At 42.0% G+C, this 25,839-nt stretch overlaps 1 protein-coding gene across 2 annotated transcripts in view; it reads right to left on the bottom strand.

The window, feature by feature from the left end:
- Positions 1-1,050: 1,050 nt before the first annotated feature.
- The window catches only part of LOC126416062 (uncharacterized), a 40,640-nt gene continuing 15,851 nt past the window's right edge, over positions 1,051-25,839 (bottom strand). The window contains exons 1-2 of one of the 2 annotated variants that reach the window (XM_050083538.1): positions 3,100-3,168; positions 1,051-1,908 (exon numbers count right to left, since the gene is read on the bottom strand). In XM_050083538.1, coding sequence (XP_049939495.1) covers positions 1,142-1,908; positions 3,100-3,163 — 831 coding nt within the window. In that variant the 5' untranslated portion in view covers positions 3,164-3,168 and the 3' untranslated portion in view covers positions 1,051-1,141. Of the gene's footprint in view, positions 1,909-3,099; positions 3,169-25,839 lie in introns of those variants that run through there. The other variant, XR_007575407.1, reaches the window with a different exon arrangement.

The raw sequence follows: 25,839 nt of genomic DNA, 5'->3' as shown, positions 1-25,839 counted from the left end.
AGGTACATAGTACCAGAACTCAAACAGTCTAAATAAAAGTCGTCGAGAGCATACGTTTATCTTTCACGGTTGAAATGCAATGGCCATTTTTGTATTAGGAAGGTGCCTCGCACAATATTATATAACACAAAAATGTCGAGTGTGACTGTTGTAAAAGGTAAAACATATGCTTTTGTATACTATTTAGTAGTCTTTTTGAGGTCTACAAATCAGTACTGAATCAAGTTCTGTTGCTCTTATGGTTTAGTCGGCGTACTGCAAAAGAGCGCATTGATGGGAGAATTTCTTCGGACTTGTACTTTCCTCGCAACTGCTTACTCACTGTGATATCTAAATTAACAAACTATGTACTAGAACTTAGCCACAGAATATATCTACGGATCAGAATAAGAAAAATGTAAACCTAATAAGTGGTTCTTAAATACTGAAGCATTAAAAATCCTTTTGTTTTTCTTTGCAATTGGTTCAAATGCCTTTGAGCACTATGGGACTCAACTGCTGAGGTCATTAGTCCCCTAGAACTTAGAACTAGTTAAACCTAACTAACCTAAGGACATCACAAACATCCATGCCCGAGGCAGGATTCGAACCTGCGACCGTAGCGGTCTTGCGGTTCCAGACTGCAGCGCCTTTAACCGCACGGCCACTTCGGCCGGCTCTTTGCAATTCTGCCAAAGCAGATTCGTCGAGGGCACCAGGAAATAACTTACTTTTGTCAACGAATTGCAACACCCTGTACACTTTTCACGCAACTTAGTGCAATACAAGCTAGGTCTTAAGCGAATTTCACCTTGACAAAAAAACCGTTCTGCTAGCTGAAGTGGGTTTTTAAAAAATTTTTACCAAATTTCTCTTGTTAATGTTTTATTGCAATAATACAGTTCATAAACAAAGAATGTTAATTTATAATTAATGAAAATCTGGATCGGTGAAGCGAAAACTACTCAGAAAAGAAAACGAAAAATACACAAAATGCTGATACAAAAAAGAATTAAAGTCTTAAGCAATCATAATTGTGATGGTCCCTTCAGATTTCTCGAAAACGGTGAACAAAATCGGTGATATTAGACAAACCGGATTCAGTTGTGTCGACCTTCAAATCTTCCATCTGCTGCTGTTCTGAATAGTGAGACGCTGTCTGTTAGTGTGAATCAGTCGATATATATGGCGATGAAGAGTGAGAAACAGGTGCTGTACTGTATGGCGCTGAATTATTTGAAGAAGATGACATCGAAGGTGTCTGGCTCCTTACGTTCATTATTTCTTCTTCTGCAAGTGACACAGCCTGGAAAAGTTGACCTCTGATTCTGTGTTGGTAACTTTGAGGCATGTTTTTAGTCAGCTGATACATAGAGATAAAAAAATTGTAAAGAGGGTCATCTTTGATACAGTGTGAGTCCAACGCTCTTCTTTCTTCTGCTCTTTGTCTTGCTCTGTCCTCATGCTGTTGCATTGATTGTTTTAGCAGAATTACAACGTCTTCCTGTTTTCTTTTCCTTGATTGATTTCTTTGAATAACTGGAGTTGAAGTAGCGGTGTGACGTGCTATGCACTCCGTTCCTATGCTCCTACTAGATACTTCGTTGCTGTCGTAGTTATTAATATCTTGACTTTGCTCATTCGCCTCATTGTCGAGTGAGTTGTTATCTTCTAATTCCTCGGTTTCCAGCGTATCACTTCTTGCTGATGTTTTAGTTGTAGCTTGTGAGCTGTGATCACTGTCATCACCTAGATTACTATCACGTGGACCAGCTGTCATAAAAGGTTCAAGAAATGACATCTGGTTTTGATATCTCCACGGCTTGATATTCTCAGCAGCAGCTCCGCTTTTCATATATTTCACCTGTCGTCGTCGTGCATCTCGATAGCTGCCTCTCAGCTTCAGCCACGAATTTTTTGTCTCTTCCCCTGCAATAATTAACAACGTATAACTAATAAGGCATTAATATTGTCCCATATAGATAGACAAACTAAAGATAAGCAATATTAACTTATAGTGTTTGGATAAAGACATATTTGCAATCTACTTTTATCGTTCCACATTAACAATATACTTTCGTTTTGTTTCAGATATTTAGCCTCCGGTGACAGCTACAAAAGTATTGCGTATGACTATCTCTTGGGAGATCGAACTGTATCTAATATTGTAAAAGAAGTAGCTACCGCTGTATGGAAAGAAATGCAACCAAAGTATTTCGCAGAACCTACAACACAGACATGGAAATCAGTCGCTTCACGGTTTGAACATAGATGGCAATTCCCACACTGCGTTGGTGCAGTCGATGGAAAACATGTTCTTATTAAAAAACCTGGCAAAAGCAGATCATTGTACTTTAATTATAAACATACATGCTCCATCGTTTTGATGGCGACGGTTGACGCAGACTACAAATTTATCACCGTTGATGTTGGCGCAATGGGACGATTCAGCGATGGACATGTATTTGCTAGCACTGTGTTGGCCAAGAAAATGAGAAAAAACACGTTATTACTTCCCATTCCTGAACTAATACCTACAATTTCTGATCCAATGCCGTATGGGTTTGTGGGAGATGAAGCTTTCCCATTGTCGGAAAACATTATGAGACCATATCCTAAGAGACAGGTTACCGACAATTACGAACATCAGGTCTTCAATGCCAGACTTTCTCGAGCACGACAAACTGTGGAATGTGCGTTCGGTATACTATCATCACGTTTCCGTGTGTTCAGGAAACCATTTGAAACCAAAGTCGACACAGTGAAAGATGGTGTGAATGCAGCCTGCGTTCTGCACAACTATTTACGATCTTCAGTAGTAGTTGCAGATGATTTAAATGACATCGAACCGTTGCCAGCAACTCAGTTACTTCGTGTGCAAGGGAACAGAAGGAGGACTTCATCAACTGCCTTCAAAGTGAGGAAAAATTTCACTGAATATTTCAACACTTGCGGAGCAGTTCCATGGCAACATCAGTCAGTTCTGCTTGGTAATTATTGACAATATAGCAACTTCCAATTATTGTACCATTATTGTGCTCCACAGGTTATGTGCTCAAGCGAAGTACACAGTGATATGTATAAACTAAAAAATTGTGAAATAAATATTGCAGTACTTACCGTCTTTCACATTCAGATCCTTTGCTATATCACTCCAAATCCGGTTCTTGAGTTTGACCTTCATGTAGTCTGCGTGTTTTGTGTCATACAGCTTTCAGTGTTCCCTCACTGCCTCTATTAATTTTTCTTCTGCCATGGTGAGAAGTAAACTATTCATCCACTGCACAACGCCCGCTGCACAGCAGAATAGCCTGTGTACTGTCAGTAGCCGTGAATAATAAACGCGACAAGAATGCAGAAGCCAGCCAGGAGTGCCTTGTGGAAGAGTTCACGTCGTTCGAAAAACATTGTCATGATTGTCGCCTGTCGTTGTCTGAAATACTTTTCAATAAATTAAATACGTCAAATCGCCGCACATTTTCAAAGATACTCATACTTTCGGAATAATACCGACCACTAACTCATTTGTGTATCCTGTTACATAATTAGCTTAGTAATGCTGATACTGTGTGTGCTACCACTGAGATGTTTTTCTCGTCATGACGAGCCAAGTAGAACATTGTCATTCGTGAAGGTTTCTCGACTGTTTCTAGCTTGCAGTGGAAATGTGATGTTCACATGCAAGTAGTACAGTGTATTGTTATTACATTATTACATCAATATCGAAGTAATGACTGTGGGCCTTCTATACTTCAGATCTTGGACGCTTTTTACCAGGAGCAAAAAGGGGTCACACCTGTGGAGATTATCCCTTTCCGAATTTTTGTAACAGATCGTACGGATATGTCAGCATACTACGAAGCGAGAGGATAACGTTGATTTACTTTCCTGCCTTGCTTCTATATCACATGATTTTATAATATTCCTTGCTTCCTTATTCACTAACCTATGTCCATTCTTGTGATCTGAAAACATCCTGAAGGCGTATGATACAATTCTAGCGGCCAATGGCTCACCAGTTACTGAACTATGCATTTTTCTTGAGAGAAGAAAATCAAAACAGAACAAAACTATACAGATATACATAACAGGAAAATATAATGCACTAACGACGAAAGCTGGAGCGTTTAAATGGCGAAAAACGAAACACTACCCAATGGCATTAAAATTCAGTACAGAGTATAAGGCAATATTTATCGTATGGGCAGTGTTTTCACTGCTCATATGCGCCGTGCCGAAGTGAGCATATGGTCGGGCTACTTTCTCGCTCCCCGCCTCAAATTTCCCACGGTGCTAGCGAGGCACGTGCGACGTGCGGCGCGAGAAACTGTGCCTCAACCACAACGCCGCGCGACCTGGCGCAGGCGCGTGTCACGTCCCAGTCGCGTCGCGTCGCAATTTGTGCGGTCTCATTTGAAACTGTGATGTTACAAAAACGCGCGCTGCGCTGCGTCGCGCCACACGCGCTATACTCGTCTCAATTTGCGCCTAGCCTAAGAGATGAATGGAGAAATCAGCGGACGTCCTTCCATTGTCATAAGGAGTTAAGTACCATATATTCGACAACCTAACTCCCAGTTGCTAACCAAGGAAGAAAAATATATGGAGATCCCTCAACCATATCAGAAATGACGACGCCGTCCCGAAGCAACCCTACACGTGTGGGAAATTACGGATGTTGACCGATGCGACTACGAAACATTCTCTGTGGGTCATTTCGTACGACTGGCCAGAAAGAAAATTCATGGGTACCTGGAAACACTTCGTAGACGTAACACGTGCCACAGTTAACTGGTTGGAGTCTTGGGAGGTCCAATTATGATGCAACGCATATCTCAACATTTTAGATACAGCTGGCTAATACATTCATATATGTATTTGCCTGTACTGATTCATAATATTTTCTCTCATATCAGTTTGTTTTGTTCGTAAAGCAAAATTCTGTAAGCCAAACGGTAAATAACTAACACCTTCAAGTCCTATCCAGAATACCTGGGCCCCGAGAGCACAGTAGCACTTCTGAGCGACAGCGCCCGGCAGCAGAGAAGAATCGCAGAAACGCATGCAGATGCAGAGCCCATTAAGCGGATTACGGCGGCCATCGATCGCGCAGGGCCTGTGCCGGGTGGCGCTGTTGACAGCCGACTCCTAATGGCCCGTCAATAACGGCTCTTGAGGTCATGGCGGCCGGACGCCTGTTGACAGGCGGACAGGGACTGCCTATTGGGAACACTTCTGTCGCCGCCTCGGGCCATTACAGGGAGCACCAGCCTATCACCACGTCGTTAGGCGAGCGCACAGGCGAAGCCGGCAAACGTGAAAAATTCCACACGTGCATTCTGTCTACTTCATAATACGAGATACTGGGTTGACAACCACCTCACATTCAAACAGGTTATTGTAGTTTATTTGCCCTGAAAAACCAACGAGAAGAACTTAGGGTTTAACGTCCCGTCGACGAAAAGATCATTAGCAATACAAAGTATTCACTCGAGATCCATCGCCACATTTGTTTTAAGCGATTGAGGGATGTCATCGAAACTCAAATCTGGATGGCTTTGAAACGCTATCCTCTCAATATGAATTCAATTGTCATACCACGGCACCACCTCGCTCAGTTAAAGTGCAGTGTTGTGGTTAGGAAGAGTACAGAAGGAGCCATTCTATTACTGACGGTAAATGAGAATAAATTAGCCGAATAGAAACGGAATATACAATATATGCGTAAAAACTTAAAACTATAATTACGGTAAGTGGCAACTGCTATTCATATTTGATTGTGCCGCTTTTCCGAAGCGGTCATTCAAATGCAATGAGAGTGGAGACTTTTGCGGCATGGAATAACGCCTATGCATCAAATTCGGTATAAAGCCTACGAAACATTTTTTTTCTCCTGGTGATAGTAGTCAGTGGGATGTTAATAGCAGAACATAAGACATCTGCTTCAAAAATTTATGGACGGAAAACATGGACACTCAACCACGGTGCAACTAAATTTTTTCACTTAAATTATTGCGATACGTAAAACGAGTAATAACTGATAGGCAACATACTAACACTGTCTTGCTGGAGAAGTCCTGGCGCAACAAAGCCAAGATGGTGTACAGTAAGTAATCGTCGTCACCTCAATGCTCAACTGCTTGCACCACCATTTCGACGAACATCTAAAGACGTGTTAACATCGCTGATCGATGGATTTCGGCTGATAACCTCGTAGTTGAGCACCCAACACATCACCCTCCTCACCCCCCCCCCTTCACACACACACACACACACACACACACACACACACACACACACACACACAACTGATTTCAAACAAAATTATTTTAAATACTGCCAGTCGTATATTCTGAGACGATGAAGATTATTTGCAGGTAGAATAAACGAATATGTTTGCATCTTCTATGCACGTTGAAAAGTAGTTATTGCCAGGGATAGACATAAAGCAGGAATTTTGGCACGGATGCAGTATATCGGCGTCGCTACTTAACACAGAAATGATTTAGTAAGAACCTATGCTATGCTGAAGATAAAGCAATTATTCAAAAAACTGAAGACAACGGTAGGGGACAGAGCATAGGCTGCCATTCTTCAGTTCTGCACATGTAATTTGATTTCTACGACGAAAGTATTACGCAGTAAGGTATGAAGATGGGAAAGATATAAAAATAAAACATCCATAGGAATATGAGGAGTTATTCCAAGAGCTCTCAGTGTGAGAAGAGTTAAGCAAACGAAATATTATAAAGTTGTAAGATGACGATGCCCTTGGAAACCTCCGTCGTTACCTTCGATGTCATTCAGTGACGCATACATACTTTATATATTTACGGTAACGTGATCCCTAAACTCACACTTCACGGTATGTAGCAGTTTTCTCGGCGTATTCCACTGATGAATTCTTCTCGGGTTATCAGCCGAGTGGTGGCGTCGTCTTGTCGCAACGTTTCAATGAGTTTCGTACCCATCATCTTCTGGTCACCACTCGGCTGATAACCCGAGACGAATTCATCAACGTAGCAGTTTGATTAGAAGAAATCATCGTTCTGACAACGAAATCATGTGAAGGCATATATTGTAAGAAGTGGAAATCATCAGGTGTGTCGTAAGGACGACAATGACTGGCGTTAGCCGAGGAAATATACCCCTGGAGAGTGACGCCAAGTAGGGCTGTTGGGGCCGCATCTAAGCAGTGGACAGACAAGTGACAGAGGTCTTGAGTGAACAGTGCCTAATGATGTCAAATAATGTGAAGAAACAGAGGAACAACTGTTCTGGGACAGAAAACTGAGTGGCGAAGATAGTTGTGAATACTGAAACAGAAGTACTCGAATAAGTTAATGTTTTACCAAATGTAACATAGTGAAAACATGTGGTGCAATTCTAACAACAGTATATATTAACACTTGCTGTTGTCGCAATACGATAAATAAATAACAAAATGGCGAAAAATATAATTAATAATACAAAAGGAATAAGGGAAATTCTCTCTTATTTCAATAAATCAGAGGACTAACATTTACCTCAAGATAGTATCTATCCAATCACAGAAGCTTTTTCATCTTAAGGGAACAAAGAACTGATATGTATTGCAAGATTGCCGCATAGTAGTTCTGACGAAGAAAAGTATTTGGAAACGCAAGTTTGTATATCGCAGAATCTCTACACCGCTTTCCCTGCAATGAGATTCCGTTCATAAAGGCAAGAAACAGGAGCCATCAGGAAAAAAATTTGATCCGTAACAAGTTGCAGCAGAGGACATAAAATCGGAAATATCTACGCATGGGCATAATTACGTGTGGAAATAACAGAAAAATCTGTGCAGAAGAAAAACGAATGAAAGAAATACGTTGCGCGTATGTTGGTCACTGTGATCCTACTGCAAGCCTTTCATTATAAACCCAAGCGAGTAGACAAAGTGGGCAGACCATGGGCAAGGTGGAGAAACCTAACAAGCTTGAACAACAACAGAAGAAACCTGGCCTTTTGCTCCAGAACACGCCACAAAATAAAATATAAGCAAATTGTTTACAGGTACTGAAAATTAGTAATCCTCATTTAGTCAGCTACGTTCTATCTCCTTTGGTCGTCTTGGGGAAAAAAATGGACCATCAGAACATTCCTTATTACATTCACGCAGCCCGTCAACGGAGAGGCGCGGAACGTTAAGTCGCCGTCAAGCTTTGGTAGGAAGAAACGTTTGACATTTCCTCGCGGACGTAATAGTAGCCAAAATTGCGTTCCTGTGTCTCTTAGCCTTTATTTCATTGCTGAGTCTGGTATCGAGACACTGTCCAAAGGTTGCCCGTGGATCTGACATTTTTGCTATGAATGGTTTCCCACAAAAGACATTCACTATCTGGAAGCGAAAAATGATTTTCGTCTTACAATACCTGGAGCTGGATACTGTACATGAATAAGAACATAAACGAATATTTCTTAAACAAAACTGTTTTAATAGTGAAAATTATAGTCCTGAGAGAGAAAAGAACAGTTTTTGTCATTACTTTCAAGTTAAAATGATAACAAAACACAAAGACTGTAGCAATTGTGGCAGGTAGTCTCGCAGATGGATGTTTGGATTCATACGCAGGCAGAGATATTATAGCATGGAAGACATCGACGGTATCAAAGGCACTAGAATTATTTCAGACGAATCCACATCGAAGAAGCTACTAACCAAACACACAAGGAGGAAAAGAAAGATTAATGTTGATGAATATATCTTTATTTGGTGTAAAATAGAAAATGATAAAAGTAAAATAATAATAATCATTAATAAAGGCTTGTATCGCTGCTAGTCCTTTAATTCTGACACTACTTCTACTTTCGTACCACGCATGATATATCAGAAGCCCGTTCTTACCGTTCAGCACTGATGTGAGCTACGTGATGTTATGTTGACGCACTGGTGTGAGCTACGTGATGTTATGTTGACAGTACTGTCCCGTTCGGCTCCGGTTCGTTAGCGACTAGCGTGAATTGTCCGCAGAAGCACTTATCTGGCGAGCCAGCGCTGGCGGAAGCACGCACGGCAGCCAGCCAAACGTTGCAGGCACGTCCCGAAGCGATAACGACGCTCCTGCCCTTCTATGACTGACCTGCTCACTGCTATCTTCCATGTATGTGGAGATTTCACAGCCACTCCCACCAAATCACGCGAGATAGCCACTCGTCGATACATCACACCCCACTCGTTTGGATCACTAGATACGCGTGTCTACAGAAACTGGTAGTGGGAGAATTGTTCTTCAAATGTGACAGGTATCTAAAATAGAATACAGACAGCGAAGGTTTACCTACAACTTGTAGAAAACTTGGACAACAATTCTAAGAGTCTAAAGACATGAAATGGAGAAAGAAGTTATGACAGGCCGGCAGCAAATCTCCTACAATATTCAATGTGTACACTAAGCAAGGAATAATGTAAACTACAGAGAACCCTGTCGAGGTTTCCGATCCAAAAATTTCGCGTTGGATCCCTGTCACACCTATGAACTTTATCTTGTCTTTTGCCATCTGCAAACATTTGTTACTGTAAAAAATGTCGAGCTGCACCAAATTCGGAGTCTATATTAAACAACTGCAACTGGCTCGGTAAATCAGTTCAAATGTCTTACAGAGTGAATACCATATCATCTCCAACGAGACTCTACCTATTAAAGCACTGTGGTCTTCAAATCAACTTTCGATTTCTCTTTAAGGAGAAATTGGCAGAGGGAATTTAAGTTTAGAGGAAAAAACAAACTAAGAGATCTGTCCATGGCGTAATTTTATCAGAGCCGGCAAGGCACTTGGCAGACAACTGAGCAGAGTGAATAGTGCCTTAAAAAGGGGTTATAATATGAACAACCCCCCCCCCCCCCCCCATGAACCATGGACCTTGCCGTTGGTGGGGAGGCTTGGGTGCCTCAGCGATACAGATAACCGTACCGTAGGTACAACCACAACGAAGGGTTATGTGTTGAGAGGTCAGACAAACGTGTGGTTCCTGAAGAGAGGCAGCAGCCTTTTCAGTAGTTGCAAGGGCAACAGTCTGGATGGTTGACTGATCTGGCCTTGTAACACTAACCAAAACAGCCTTGCTGTGCTGGTACTGCGAACGGCTGAAAGAAAGGGGAAACTATGGCCCAAATTTTTTCCGACGGCATGCAGCTTTACTGTATGATTAAATGATGATGCCGTCCTCTTGGGTAAAATATTCCTGAGGTAAAATAGTCCCCCCCCCCCCCCCAATTCGGATCTCCGGGCGGGGACTACCCAAGAGGACGTCGTTATCAGGATAAAGAAAACTGACGTTCTACGGATCGGAGCGTGGAATGGCAGATCCCCTAATCGGGCAGGTAGGTTAGAAAATTTAAAAAGGGAAATGGATAGGTTATAGTTAGATATAGTGGGAATTAGTGAAGTTCGGTGGCAGGAGGAACAAGACTTCTGGTCAGGTGACTACAGGGTTATAAACACAAAATCAAATAAGGGTAATGCAGGAGTAGGTTTAATAATGAATAGGAAAATAGGAATGCGGGTAAGCTACTACAAACAGCATAGTGAACGCATTATTGTGGCCAAGATAGATACGAAGCCCACACCTAATACAGTAGTACAAGTTTATATGCCAACTAGCTCTGCAGATGACGAAGAAATTGAAGAAATAAATGATGAAATATGGATTGGGGCTAAGAAATGAAAGAGGAGGCCGCCTGGTAGAATTTTGCACAGAGCACAACTTAATCATAGCTAACACTTGGTTCAAGAATCATAAAAGAAGGTTGTATACATGGAAGAAGTCTGGAGATACTGACAGGTTTCAGATAGGTTATATAATGGTGAGACAGAGATTTAGGAACCAGGTTTTAAATTGTAAGACATTTCCAGGGGCATATGTGGACTCTGACCACAATCTATTGGTTATGAACTGTAGATTAAAACTGAAGAAACTGCAAAAAGGTGGGAATTTAAGGAGATGGGGCCTGGAGAAACTGAAAGAACCAGAGGTTGTACAGAGTTTCAGGGAGAGCATAAGGGAACAATTGACAGCAATGGGGGAAAGAAATACAGTAGAAGAAGAATGGGTAGCTTTGAAGGATGAAGTAGTGAAGGCAGCAGAGGACCAAGTAGGAAAAAAGACGAGGGCTAGTAGAAATCCTTGGGTAACAGAAGAAATATTCAATTTAATTGATGAAAGGAGAAAATATAAAAATGTAGTAAATGAAGCAGGCAAAAAGGAATACAAACGTCTCAAAAATGAGATCGACAGGAAGTGCAAAATGGCTAAGCAGGGATGGCTAGAGGACAAATGTAAGGATGCAGAGGCTTATCTCACTAGGGGTAAGATAGATACAGCCTACAGGAAAATTAAAGAGACCTTTGGAGATAAGAGAACCACTTGTATGAACATCAAGAGTTCAGATGGAAACCCAGTTCTAAGCAAAGAAGGGAAAGCAGAAAGGTGGTAGGAGTATATAGAGGGTCTATACAAGGGCGATGTACTTGAGAACAATACTATGGAAATGGAAGAGGATGTAGATGAAGATGAAATGGGAGATACGATACTGCGTGAAGAGTTTGACAGAGCACTGAAAGACCTGAGTCGAAACAAGGCCCCCGGAGTAGACAACATTCCATTGGAACTACTGACGGCCTTGGGAGAGCCAGTCCTGACAAAACTCTACCATCTGATAAGAGTCGAGGGACATGAAAAGGAAGCAGTGGTTGGGAAGGGAGTTAGACAGGGTTGTAGCCTCTCCCCGATGTTATTCAATCTGTATATTGAGCAAGCAGTAAAGGAAACAAAAGAAAAATTCGGAGTAGGTATTAAAATCCATGGAGAAGAAATAAAAACTTTGAGGTTCGCCGATGACATTGTAATTCTGTCAGAGACAGCAAAGGACTTGGAAGAGCAGTTGAATGGAATGGACAGTGTCTTGAAAGGAGGATATAAGATGAACATCAACAAAAGCAAAACAAGGATAATGGAATGTAGTCGAATTAAGTCGGGTGATGCTGAGGGAATTAGATTAGGAAATGAGACACTTAAAATAGTAAAGGAGTTTTGCTATTTGGGGGGCAAAATAACTGGTGATGGTCGAAGTAGAGAAGATATAAAATATAGACTGGCAATGGCATGGAAAGCGTTTCTGAAGAAGAGAAATTTGTTAACATCGAGTACAGATTTAAGTGTCAGGAAGTCATTTCTGAAAGTATTTGTATGGAGTGTAGCCATGTATGGAAGTGAAACATGGACGATAAATAGTTTGGACAAGAAGAGAATAGAAGCTTTCGAAATGTGGTACTACAGAAGACTGCTGAAGATTATATGGGTAGATCACATAACTAATGAGGAAGTATTGAATAGGATTGGGGAGAAGAGAAGTTTGTGGCACAACTTGACCAGAAGAAGGGATCGGTTGGTAGGACATGTTGTGAGGCATCAAGGGATCATCAATTTAGTATTGGAGGGCAGCGTGGAGGGTAAAAATCGTACAGGGAGACCAAGAGATGAATACACTAACCAGATTCAGAAGGATGTAGGTTGCAGTAGGTACTGGGAGATGAAGAAGCTTGCACAGGATAGAGTAGCATGGAGAGCTGCATCAAACCAGTCTCAGGACTGAAGACCACAACAACAACAACAATATGAACAACAAATAAAGTAAAATAGGGTTAATGGGTTGGTTGGTTGCTTTGGGAGAGAGAACCAAACAGCGAGGTCATCGGTCCCATCGGATTAGGGGAAAGAAGTCGGCCGTGCCCTTTCGAAGGAACGATCCCAGCATTTGCCTGAAGCGATTTAGGGAAATCACGGAAAACCTAAATCAGGATGGCCGGACGCAGATTTGAATCATCGTCCTCCCCAACGCGAGTCCAGTGTGCTACCCACTGCGTCACCTCGATCGGTGGGGTAATGGGATGTAGATGAATTAAAGCAGGCGATGCTGAGGAGATTAGGTACAATAGAAAGTAGTGAGCGAGTTTTGCTATTTGGGAAGGAAAATAATTGATAAAGGCAAAAGTATAAAAAATGCAGCCTGAGAATAGCAAGAAAAGTATTCCTGGAAAAGAGAAAATGTTAATATCCAATACACATTTAAGTGTCAGAAGGTCTTTTCTGACGATTTTAGTGCGGAATGTAGCCTTGTACAGAAGTGAAACGTAGACAAGAGATCAGGAGCTTTTGAAATGTGGTGCTACAGAAAAATGCTGCGGATTAAATTAGTTGATTGAATATTAATGATGAGGTACTCAATCGAATGGTGGAGAAAATAAATTTATGGCACGAACTGAGTAAAAGTAGAAATGCGGTGAAGGATCAAAGAATAGTTAATTTGGTAATGCACGGAACTATGAAGTAAAAACTCTGGGCGGTTAGCAAGATTTGCCTACAGAAAGCAGATTTAGATGGATGTAGGCTCCGGCAGTTATGACGAGATGAAAGGCCTGTGTGTGTGTGTGTGTGTGTGTGTGTGTGTGTGTGTGTGTGTGTGTGTGTGTAAGGTGCCTCTGGTAACACCATCATTCCCCCCCCCCCCCCCTACCGCTCCTTATTCCATTGGCCAATGGCGGGCGTGTGGGGAGAATGATTGTCGTAAACATCCATATTAACTCCAATTTCCCGAAATTTCTCATTGAGGTCATTCGAGAGATGGATATGTGAAAGTAATACGTTGCCCGACTCTTCCTGGAACGTGCGCTATCCGAATTTCAGCAGTAAACCTGTGACGCATCATGCCTGCCTTGTAGCGTCTGCCACTAGAGTTTTGCTGCGTATTTCCACAACACTCTCGTGCCTACTACGAGACCTCGTGAAGAAGCGTGTCGTTCTTCCTTGGATCTTCTCTACTTCGTTAATTCAACTTGATAATCGTTCCTCGGACTGAAGACTGCTTGAGATACCGACTGCAAAAGAAGGCAGACCTGGCTGAGTGGACAGAAGCACAGAGCGTGGTCAGCATGGACCCCCGATGAGGCCGCGTCGACAGGACGTAGCGGCCGCGGCTGATAACCAGTTTCCGCTGGGGAGCCGGTCTCTGGACTGCTCCAGTCAACGCCCAGGAGCTGCCGCTGCACGTAGTTCCAGCTCCTCATACGAGTCCTCCGCTGGAGCCACTGCTCATCATCTGCAGGCCGGGTCTCAACTCATACTACATCATTAACACACAATCCGTCATGGAGTCTCCGACGGTGTACTTTCTAGGTTACGGATATGATTACTAGTAACAGGCCGTCCTTCGTAACAGTATTTTATTTGTTTGTTAAATTCCAAGATGTTTCACAGCGGGGCGCGATTGGCCCGCCCGCCAAACAGGGGCCATAGCAAATAATAAGTATTTCCTTATTTTACAACCACCCGCACAATACTGCCTGGTGGCTCCGCTTCGTATAGCGAACAGCTACTACGCACGAACTAAGCTGGCGCTGCCTGTTTTGTGTTGGATCAACAGAGCGGTCACAACATGTAAGGCGCTTCACATTGTTCCACTGTGAATATAGGGCAGGTTTCGAATTATTACATATCCTTGTAGAGAGCAAAGCATCAGCTCCTCCTCTAGATGTAGTGGGCGAAAAAGGCTATCCTATATAAGGTTCGCTACTCTGATACTTTCAGGAAGCCGGTACATGACGTCTCCAAACGTATGATCGGATGCCTGAAGACAAGAGGAAGAAGTAACGACCGCAGGCTACGCAGGGAAGAACAACCGACGAGGAAAGTTCGAGTAGTGACACGACTAGGACAAAGGTCAAGCAAGAGTCACAAAACTGTACTCGATGAAAAAATAAGTAAATAATGGTGTACCCCTCTGATCCACTAAGGGCTGAAATGATGTGACGCTGCTGAAGAATAAAACGTGAACAACGCAAGGAAGTCTTGCTTAATAACTGAAATTCAAACTTACACACATCTACATCGACGTGATTACTCTGCTATTCACAATTAAGTGCCTGGCAGAGGGTTCAACGAACCACCTTCAAGCTGTCACTACCGTTCCACTCTCGAACGGCGCGCGGGAAAAACGAGCACTTAAATGTTTCTGTGCGAGCCCTGATTTCTCTTATTTTATCGTGATGATCATTTTTCTCTATGTAGGTGGGTGCCAACAGAATGCTTTCGAAATCCGTGGAGAAAACTGGCGATTGGAATTTCATGAGAAGATCCCGTCGCAACGAAAAACGCCTTTGTTTTAATGATTGCCACACCAATTCACGTATCATGTCTGTAGCACTATCTCCTCTATTTCGCGATAATACAAAACGAGCCGCCCTTCTTTGAACTGTTTAAATATCATCCATCAGTCCCACCTGATACGGATCCCACACCGCACAGCAATACTCTAGAATGGGGTGGACAAGCGTGGTGTAAGTCTCTTTAGTAGACCTGTTGCACCTTCTAAGTGTTCTGTCAATGAATCGCAGTCTTTGGTTTGCTCCGCCCACAGTATTATCTATGTGATCGTTCCACTTTTAATTTAGCGGATTTCTTTTGTACACATGTGAATAACTCTTCACCTTTTCTTTATTCAGAGTCAGTTGCCAATTTTTGCACCACACAGATATCTTATCTAAATCATTTTGCAATTCGTTTTGGTCATCTGATGACTTTACAAGACGGTAAATGATAGCATCATCTGCAAATAATCTAAGAGGGCTACTCAGATAGTTCAGGAACAACAGAGGGCCTATAACACTTCCTTGGGGAACGCCGGATATTACTTCTGTTTTACTCGATGGCTTTCCGTCTATTACTACAAACTGCGACCTTTCCGACAGGAAATCACGAATCCAGTCGCACAACTGAGGCGATATTCTATAGGCACGCAATTTGGTTAGAAGACGCTTGTGAGAAACGGTGTCGAAGGCATCCTGGAAATCTAAAAATATGGAGTCAATTTGACATGCCCCGTCGATAGCACTCATTACTTCATGAGTATAAAGAGCTAGCTGTGATCCGCAAGAACGATATTTTCTGAATCCGTGCTGACTATGTGTCAGTAAATCTTTTTTTTCGAGGCACTTCATAAGGTTCGAATACAGTATATGTTCCAAAACCGTACTGCAAATCGACGTTAGTGATATGGGCCTGTGATTCAGCGGATTACTCTTATTTCCCTTTTTGGCTATTGGTGTGACTAACAATTTTCCAGTTTTTAGGTACGGAACTTTCTATGAGCGAGCGGTTGTATATAATTGCTAAATACGGAGCTATTGCTTCTGCATACTCTGAAAAGAAACTGACTGGTATACCATCTGAACCGGAAGCCTTGCCTTTATTAAGCGATTTAAGCTGCTTAGCTATACCGAGGATATCTACTTCTATGTTTCTCATCTTCGCAGTTGTTCTTGATTGGAATTCGGGAATGCTTACTTCGTCATCTTTGGTGAAGAAGTTTCGGAAAACCGTGTTTAATAACTGTGCTTTGGTGGCACTGTCATCAGTGACATCACCGTTGTTATCGCGCAATGAAGGTATTGATTGCGGCTTGCCACTGGTGTGCATTATATAAGACCAGAATCTCTTAGGGTTTTCTGCCAGATTCCGAGACAGAATTTCGTTATGGACATTATTAAAAGCATCTCGCGTTGAAGCACGCGTTATATTTCGAACTTCTGTAAAACTTTGCCAATCTTGGGGATTTTGTGTTCTTTTAAATTTGGCATTCTTTTTTCGCTGCTTCTGGAACAGCGATCTGGCCCGTTTTGTGTACCATAGAGGATCAGTACCATCACTTATTAATTTATGTGGTATATATCTCTCAATTGCCGTCAATACAATCTCTTCGAAATCATTCCACATCTTTTCTACGCTTACGTGGTCAGATCGGAAGGAGACTGTCTTTTAAAAAGGCGTTAAGAGCATTTTTATGAGATTTTTTTAAAATAGATGTACTTTGCGTTTGTTTTTGATAGTCGTGTGTTACGGTATTCAGCCTAGCAGCAACTGCCTTGTGGTCGGTAATTCCTGTGTACGTCATGATACTTCCTATTTGTCCAGGATTATTTGTTGCTAAGAGGTCAAGTATGCTTTCGCAATTATTTACGCTTCGAGTAGGTGCATGAAGTAATTGTTCAAAATAATTTTCTGAGAAAGCATACACCTTAACAAGTTCCATAACATCAGATATTTAAGGCCTTGGATTTTGAATATGTTCACACTACTACTACTACTACTACTACTACTACTAGAGTCAGCTGCAGTGCATGCAGTCGAGTGAGATGCTGCTACCACCGTGGTGGCGTAGTGCAGCACTGCGCGATAAGGTGCATGGCCGTGTACGGCTGCGGCCTCAGGTAACGGGACAGCGCTAACAGCGGAGCGGAGCGCCACAACCGGTTATTGTCGCCGCCGCCGCCGGCTGCTACAGCTACGCGACTTCGTCCGGGTCACTGCCGCCAGCCCACTTGATATACTTGTACATAACTATGGAGCGACACGATACAGAAAATTTTCTCGCAATGGGATAACAAGTCTTCTCTGCACTAACCCAAGATTCAACTGCATAACAGTTACACTCTCTACATGTCAATCACTACTATTTTCATGACATATCTGCGTTTCCACAGAACTGTGTGGAGTACACGCCTGAAGACCAACGTTTTGGTGTAAAATGGGAGGGTAGAAGACTGTACACGAGATAAAAAGGTGTATTCATCGCATCAGAAGTGCACTTATGCCGATAAATAATTCAACAATTCTGTACAAAAACTGCAATGAATTTAAGGAATGACAAGTAAAGCATACAATTTGTGCCAAGTGAGACATACTGACATGATGTACTTTACGTTAGAGACTGACATCACTATTTTGAGGACAGGTGGTGGCAGCGGCACCTAGAGGAGTTGGAACGCTTCACGTGCATAAAGTACAGCTCTCCAGGTTGTTCTCATGAAAGTCCTGACTTCCGAAAATCAATAACAGGCCGAATATCAACTTATTTCTTTCCTAACATTTCTATTTGGTATCATTCCACAACGACAACCAAATCAAGGAAAAAATATAATTACATAATTAAATTTTCCTTCAGACTTTTGAGTTTCATCTTTGTCTATGACAATGATAGAAGCCCAAGCAATGAATTTAAACTTGCGCCACGATCGGGACATGAACCAAAGTCTCATTGCTAACTAGGCAGCTGTGTTAGCCATTACACCACCACAGCAGCACGGACTACCCTAGCCCAACGTCCATAACACAAACTTCAATTCACGTGTTGAGCTTTTTTCCCTCCTTGGGCGCCGGCCGAAGTGGCCGTGCGGTTCTAGGGGCTGCAGTCTGGAACCGCGAGACCGCTACGGTCGCAGGTTCGAATCCTGCCTCGGGCATGGATGTGTGTGAAGTCCTTAGGTTAGTTAGGTTTAACTAGTTCTAAGTTCTAGGGGACTAATGAACCCAGAAGTTGAATCCCATAGTGCTCAGAGCCATTTGAACCCTCCTTGGGCTTCTATCAATAATATAATTTGTTGTCCTGTGATATGGAGAAACCTTCCACGAAACCAGCAAAATTTTCGATGGATGTTGCTTTCAGTCCTGCAATTGAACCGGAAGTGTTTGAAGAAAGACTGCATTTCTGGTCCTAAGCAAATAGCGTAAGGTATACTGGGAAACAGCCTTCTTGGAATACATGTCTGTAGATTTCTGTAGAAGACTTGCCACTGACTTAGGTACCGTTATTTTCGATCGTATTGCTTGTGTATTGCAGAGACTAAACAGAGACATAAAAGCATATTAATTTTAAACAGTTAGAGCATAATTATTTCAATGAGATATCTTTCAAAGTCGGCGGAAAACAATGTGGTTAAAGGAATAACATTAGGCGACGGGCAGCAGAGTAGGTTCCACGTCGGCAGGTGACAACATGTCAATCGTTAGCGGAAAGCGGGCGCCCGCACAAGCACTCTGTATGTGGCAATGTAGATTAGCACTGCTGCTGGACGAGGGAACTTTACTATTTTCCCGCTCTAAGAATTTTCAGAACCTTCTCTTTATCAGCAGATTATCAGGTTTATCCGCGGCTCTCATGACCCGAGGCAGGATTCGAACCTGCGACCACACCAGAACAATCAAGGACATCTTAAGAACGAATAGAAATGCTTGAGTGATGGGCACTCCACTTCACCAGAAGGCGGAAGAGGTACCGAAAGATTAAATTAACACTGCTTTTCGGAAAGTCCCTACTTATGTTGTATTCTGTTTATTTGTGTTGTTTTTCTTTAAGTATCATATTCAACTCAGTAAATTTCTCTGACCTGGGCATATAATGTTATAATGTTTCCAGGGAAAATGGGGAACCCATCAAGGAGACTTTCACCGAAGCACTTCAGACGGTTGTTAAAATGAAGCTAGAAGACTTTACAGATCTGACACCTTTGCAGATAAATATTCCAAAGAAGGGCAAACTTTATGATGGATGTCAGTTCCGATTTTCGTTCTGATGAAGGAACGCCGTCACATTTAAAAGTGAGGTATCAATGTACTGATTTCGAAGAATTCAAAACTGCAAATATCACTAGGAAAGGATGAGAACGTCAGGAGCTTAAACCATTCCAGCTACCAACGATATACTTAAAATTCCCTCAAATTTGCGAGAAAAAACTGTAAAGATGTTATGTCATTAATGCCACATATACCAGATATTTCGGGGGAAGGTATACTTCAACAGTCTGAGTGAAACAAAGGAAAAAAATGAAGAAAATGACAGAGGTGATAGATACTGGCTATATTTTGTGAGATATTGTAGTCACTATTATATGTTGGTGTTCACAATTTTGTAAACCTTTTCTTTTAGTGTGACAACGGCCAAATCCCAATGTAGTGTCATCCAGCAATAAAATATTTTTTATTAATAATGTATAGCTTTTTCTCACAAAATAACTAAGCACACACGTATATTAAGACAAGGGAGAAACGAACTACTTGTGTTGGCTACCCCCCCCCCCCCCCCCAAAAAAAAAAATAATGTGTGTGCCTTATTGATTTGTTACAACTTTTAAAATACTTTCCTGACAAATTTCAATTTTGTGGATTTGGATTAGCCTACATCTTTCTCACCCCATCCCTTCAATTGCTATCCGTTTTACGCTGTTCCCTGTTGGTCATACTGAATTAAGAATATTTATATTCACGTCGTCATCTGTTGAGAATGTACGACACGAGAGCTGTCTCATTGGAATCATTTGTTGCCGTCCCTACTTCAACCAGGAGCTGAGCGAATGTGCCTACTTTGGCGAGTTGCTATTTGTTCAGAAGAAACAGAAACCGGCTGATATGCCCCGGTATAGAAAACAATATTTGTTCAGAAAAAACAGAAATCGCCTGACACGCCCTGGTATAGAAATGATGCCCTTCGATAAATATTATACAATATGTTGGGTGTCGTCAATATGAGACTATGAGATTTTGTACAGTTTATTTCAGATAGAAAAATCTAAGAATAGCAGTCGCATTTAAGCTAGCCGTACAATTTAAATAGGAACAAGCGACATGAGCCACAGTGTGCAGTCAAAACAGCATGCCATTCTGGTTACAGTAGAGGAACTGACTGAAAACGAATGGGGAAAGGCACAACAAAAATAATAGCCTGCAGAACGTGCTTGCAGGCGACTGTGGGAAAGGCCCGCGCCGCTGCTGGTGACGTCACTGAGCGCTGCTACGGCTGCCTGCAATTACGAGAGCGCCGCAGCCGTGACGGCGAGCTTCTCGGAACTGTGGCTCTGCTGGTTAGCGCTCCGCAAATACGTGACGCGCCGTGACAACTAGCTCTAACAGCTCTCCACTACCAGCTTCTACGCATCTCCTAGCAACTGCACGCCCGCTTCATCAGTCCTTTCGCATCTGGGAGTCTCCAAAATGTCACGTTCAATGAACCGCAGTGTTGTGCACTGTCTGACAAGAGTAACTAACAGAATCCACAAAAAGGATCCAACCTGCTACGGTTGCCGAACAACAGGTATACCTGACCACGTCCTATTGGAATGTCCACTTTATGAGTTCTTGATGGCAAAAGGAGATTGAGCAGTCCGATCTACAAGGCAGTATGCTGAGAGCTGAAACTCCGTTTCTTCAATGATAAAGCTACAGTTTTCCAAACAGCTGGTGAAATAGGAATATCCGGTACGCCTTCACCCCCTTCGAAGTGTGAGAATGAAGCGTGACGTGCGCTAGAAACAGTAATTACTTAAGATTATTCAAAAAAAGCCGTAGTACTTGCCGCCTTTTCCGTGTATTTTTCTAATGACGACGAATTTCTTTCTTTCTCCTTTCCACTCTCCTTTTCGTTCCTCTCTCTCACTGAACGAACTCTCGCATAAACTGCCAGCAGCAGGTGAACGCCAATGTTCGTAGTGCCACACAACGAGTACTCAAAATGGCAGAACCTTGTACTTTCCGATATTCAGTAAGAGGCTGTTTTCATTTATACTCCAGATCCTTGACGGCAAGGAATTAAACTCGTAGTTTGATTGAGCTGATGATGGGTCGACCGAGTAATGTTTCTGGATGCTCAACAACTACGACTTAGAAATCTTACATAAAGTTATCTGGACATCTTACACTTTTTACGTAGATAAATCGCTTCCCACTGCTTGATGTATACAGGCGACCTACACTATATACTGCCTGTATTTCATTCTGATGCAAAATCTGGTTTAATACGTTTCTCCAACGGTGCTTACATCTGAAGGGTGGTAATTTGTCAGAACCCCTTTAACATTTGCTTTTTTTATTTTGTATTTTATGAAATTTCGATAATGATTTATGCAATATAGTTTTTCTTCCGACCGTTTAACGGTGTCAATAAAATGAGCGTTCCTTTGTAAAATCCTGTTTACGCTGCAACTACTTTTCAAGGGCACTATTAATTCAATATTTTTGAACAGTACAGCAGAGAGAGGGAGAGAGAAGAAATACAAATGAAAAACTGCAGCACAATGGGAATTCTAGAGTATCGCTTGAGCTCTACGTAAAGTACACTGAAAAGCCAAGGAAACTGGTACACCCGCCTATATCTAGTAGGGCCCCGCGAGCACATGGAAGTGCCGCAAAACGACACGGCATAGACTCGAATAATGTTTAAATTAGTGCTGGGGGGAACTGCTACCATGAATCCTGCAGGGCTGTCCATAAATCCGTAAGAGTGCAAAGCGGTGGAGATCTCTTCTGAACAGCACGTTTCAAGGCATCCCAGATATGCCCAATAATGTTCATGTGGCCAGCAGAAGAGTTTAAACTCAGAAGTGTGTTCCTGGAACCACTATGTAGTAATTCTGGACTTGTGGGGTATCGCATGGTCCTGCTGGAATTGCCCAAGCCCGTCGGAATGCACAATAGACATGAATGGATGCAGGTGATGAAACAGGATGCTTACGTACGTGTCACCTGACAGTTGTATCTAGACGTATCAGGGAGTCCCGTATCACTCCCAACTGCTCACGCCACGCACCATTACAGAGCCTCCGCCAGCTGATCAGTCCCGTTCTGACATGCAGGATCCATGATGGTTCATGGTTCTCCATACCCGTACACATCCATCCGCTCAATACAATTTGAAACGAGACTCGTCGGACCAGGCAACGTGTTTCCAGTCACCAACAGTCCAATACCGGTGCTGACAGGCCCGGGCGAGGCACAAAGCCTTGTGTCGTGAAGTCATCATGAGTACACGAGTGGGCCTTCGGATCTGAAAGCCAATATCAATGATACTTCGTTGAATGGTTCGCACGCTGATACTTGTTGATGGCCCAGCATTGAAATCTGCAGCTATTTGCGGGAGGTTTGCACATCTGTCACGTTGAACGACTCTCTTCGGTCGTCGTTGGTCCGTTCTTGCAGGATTTTTTTTCCAGCCGCAGTGATGTCGGAGGTTTGATGTTTTACCCATTCCTGATATTCACGGTACACTCGTGAAATGGTCGTACGGTAAATCCCCACTTCATCGCTACCTCGGAGATGCTGTGTCCCACCGCTCGTGCACCGGCTGTAACACTACGTTCAAACTCACTCAAATCTTGATAACCTGCCTTTGTAGCAGCATTAACCAATCTAACAACAACGCCAGGCACTTATCGTCTTATAAAGGCCTTGCCGATCTCATCGCCGTATTCTGCCTGTTTACGTATCTCTGTATTTGAATACGCATGCCTATACCAGTTTCTTTGGCGCTTCAGTGTAATATGGCATCATGCCAAAGTGTCTCCAGCACAGCGGACGTTGTACTGAATAACGACACATATTCATTTCATAAGGCGTAACGTTTTATTTCTCCTTACAGCAACATCGCGACAGACAGAATAGCGGAACAAAGTGCTGTATAATAGTGGTGAGCGTGTCTCACTGCTGTACCCCCATACTCTTGCCAAGAGACGCTCGCGAAAAATCTTGTCATATACATTTTGTACTTGACTGATGACATCATTTCGTAATCTCCTTGCTCAATGATTAGTGAGACGTCGTTAAACTGTTAGCAAGAAAGCTAATAAGCAGAGGACGCTAGAACGTGCCAAAGGAATGGGATGTGTAAGCTCATCAGGCAACATAAAATGTCATATATATAATTTCTTAAACCGCACAACTGAGGTATAAACAGAAACGTTTTCGTTTGTATAGTGAGTAACGAAGGCCACAAAAATCGTAGCATACTTCTTATTTGGAGTGAAGTAGTGTTGTAAAGATCATCCGCTTTCACAGCCCATGTCTTTCTGCACATCAGTCACAACTATCCCAGTGACGTTTTTTTCATTTGACCTCTGCTAGATGTAACAAATTTATGTTTTACTACGACTCTTACAACATAATAAATGTCATTTACTTCACGTGTATGGTCACAAATTTATCGTCATCAGACATCAGCCGTGCTCCACATGAGGACATGTTTTTATAAAAACAGACCTGAAGATCGTCATTATAGACCGAAACCGGTAGTCCGATGGCAAAAAGTTTGTGACCATAGACGTGAAGTAAAGGAAATTTTTTCTATATTCGAGTCACTGTTCAATTCGCGACCATGTCGCAGGTTGTGAAATCTTACTACACAGACGATTACTTCTGATTCATTTCATGGAGTTTACACAACTTAAGTTCTTCTTTTAATGTTTTGCCTTTCAAGACAGTAAGATGAAATACTGCACCAACAACTTTGTACTACGTTGCTGTTCTTTCCTTTAAGAAAGGCCCTTAGACACCAAACTTACGTAAGAACTTTGAGGAACCATGCCTGGCAACACTTGTTAAGAGTTGCAGGAGTAAACAAAAGACTTATAACCTGGCATCGGAGCACAGCCTATGAAGCTGTAACTCACAAAAGAGTAACGTGCCATCTCCTCAGTTGGGATTCTCCGGTATTGATGTACAAGACAAAACGTAATAGCTCCTATTTTAGTGAGATTCCCAGCTTACTGAGGCAAAAGATTAGTTGTTTTCTAACGGGTAGGTTGCGGTGGTCTGATATTTAGTATGTTGTTTGTTGCCATAAAATTTGAGGATTGGAGTGATACAGTACTACTGGATCTCATAAAATGTAATACATATATAATGTAGTAAACAATTTAAAAAAGTCAATGATGAACAAAATTCACATATACGGACTAAAAATTGTCCTTCATGCAAGCTAAAACTGCAGCACTTCAAGTACCCTTATCAATGACTAACTTTAATGAGTTTCATGTTCTAATGGCTAAATGATACCTTCTGTCTTACTTCGACAGCGCACATGCATGAAACACCCATTTCCATGTCTACCTGACTGAATTATGTGGTAACGCCTTCATAATTATAATGCTGAATTATTATTTAATTGACGAACAGCTTTTCCTACGGACTGAAGTACCAAATCTGTATCACATTTGAAATGTTGTCCACGTTAAAAGGAGAAAACGACGTGTTTACATAACCTACGCAGGTACAACTAGTATTTTCACCCAATATATTTCAGGCAGAGTTTTATCTAAATTTATTTTCTTTTAATGATCTCGACAGTAGCCAACTGAAGTACTTGATAATGGTTTAAAGTCAATGAAGTACAAAGAGTTCCTGTTTTAGCAGGACAGAATCTAAAACGCTTTTGTGGATATCTATAACGACACTAGCAGTTTTGTAATTTTTTCATATTTATGATACTTGACGTTAAAACACAAATACATCACTCCCAAGACAGTTCGATACAACACCGAAAAATTCTCGGAAAATCAGTCTTCTAAATTTTTCGAAGATGTTTAATACATTAAATAGATTCGCTTTGACAAGTAGTGTGGCCTTGTGGTAACGTGCTTGCTCACTGTGTTGAGTGGGAGGGGCGCTTGGGTTCGATTCCACGTCGATTCAAATTTTTAAACAAAGGTGCATATTCTATGAACATTTACTTGAAGCGCATAATACAAAATGATAGAAAAAATGGCTCTGAGCACTACGGGACTTAACTGCTGAGGTCATCAGTCCCCTAGAACTTAACTACTTAAACCTAACTAACCTAAGAACATCACACACATCCATCGCCGAGGCAGGATTCGAACCTGCGACCGTAGCGGTCGCGCGGTTTAGACTGTACAAAATGATAGAAAAATAGTTTGCAGTTCTTTTAATTATACAATCGTGATTAAAACCGTTTGTAAAAAAAAACAGTAATTAAAGCTTTTTGTTTGCAATGTAAACTGGATTTGTGTATACAGTATGTATTTAGAAATACGATGCGCATTTTTCACAGAACTGACTGCTAGAAGTGTAAATTAGCATATATTTAATTAATTTTGTATTTAAATGACGTAGATATTCCAACTTGACGGGAAAAAACGAAAAAATAATAACCTAAACTAGACACTGTACGTTGCAGTACATTTAAAGTGCAGCCGACAGTTCTTTTATTTTTAAGAGTTGAT

Source organism: Schistocerca serialis, chromosome 8 (genome assembly GCF_023864345.2).
Source record: "Schistocerca serialis cubense isolate TAMUIC-IGC-003099 chromosome 8, iqSchSeri2.2, whole genome shotgun sequence".
Taxonomy (NCBI): Eukaryota; Metazoa; Arthropoda; class Insecta; order Orthoptera; family Acrididae; genus Schistocerca; species Schistocerca serialis.
The sequence above is the reverse complement of the archived record's forward strand: the minus strand, read 5'-3'. Positions and strand labels throughout refer to the sequence as shown.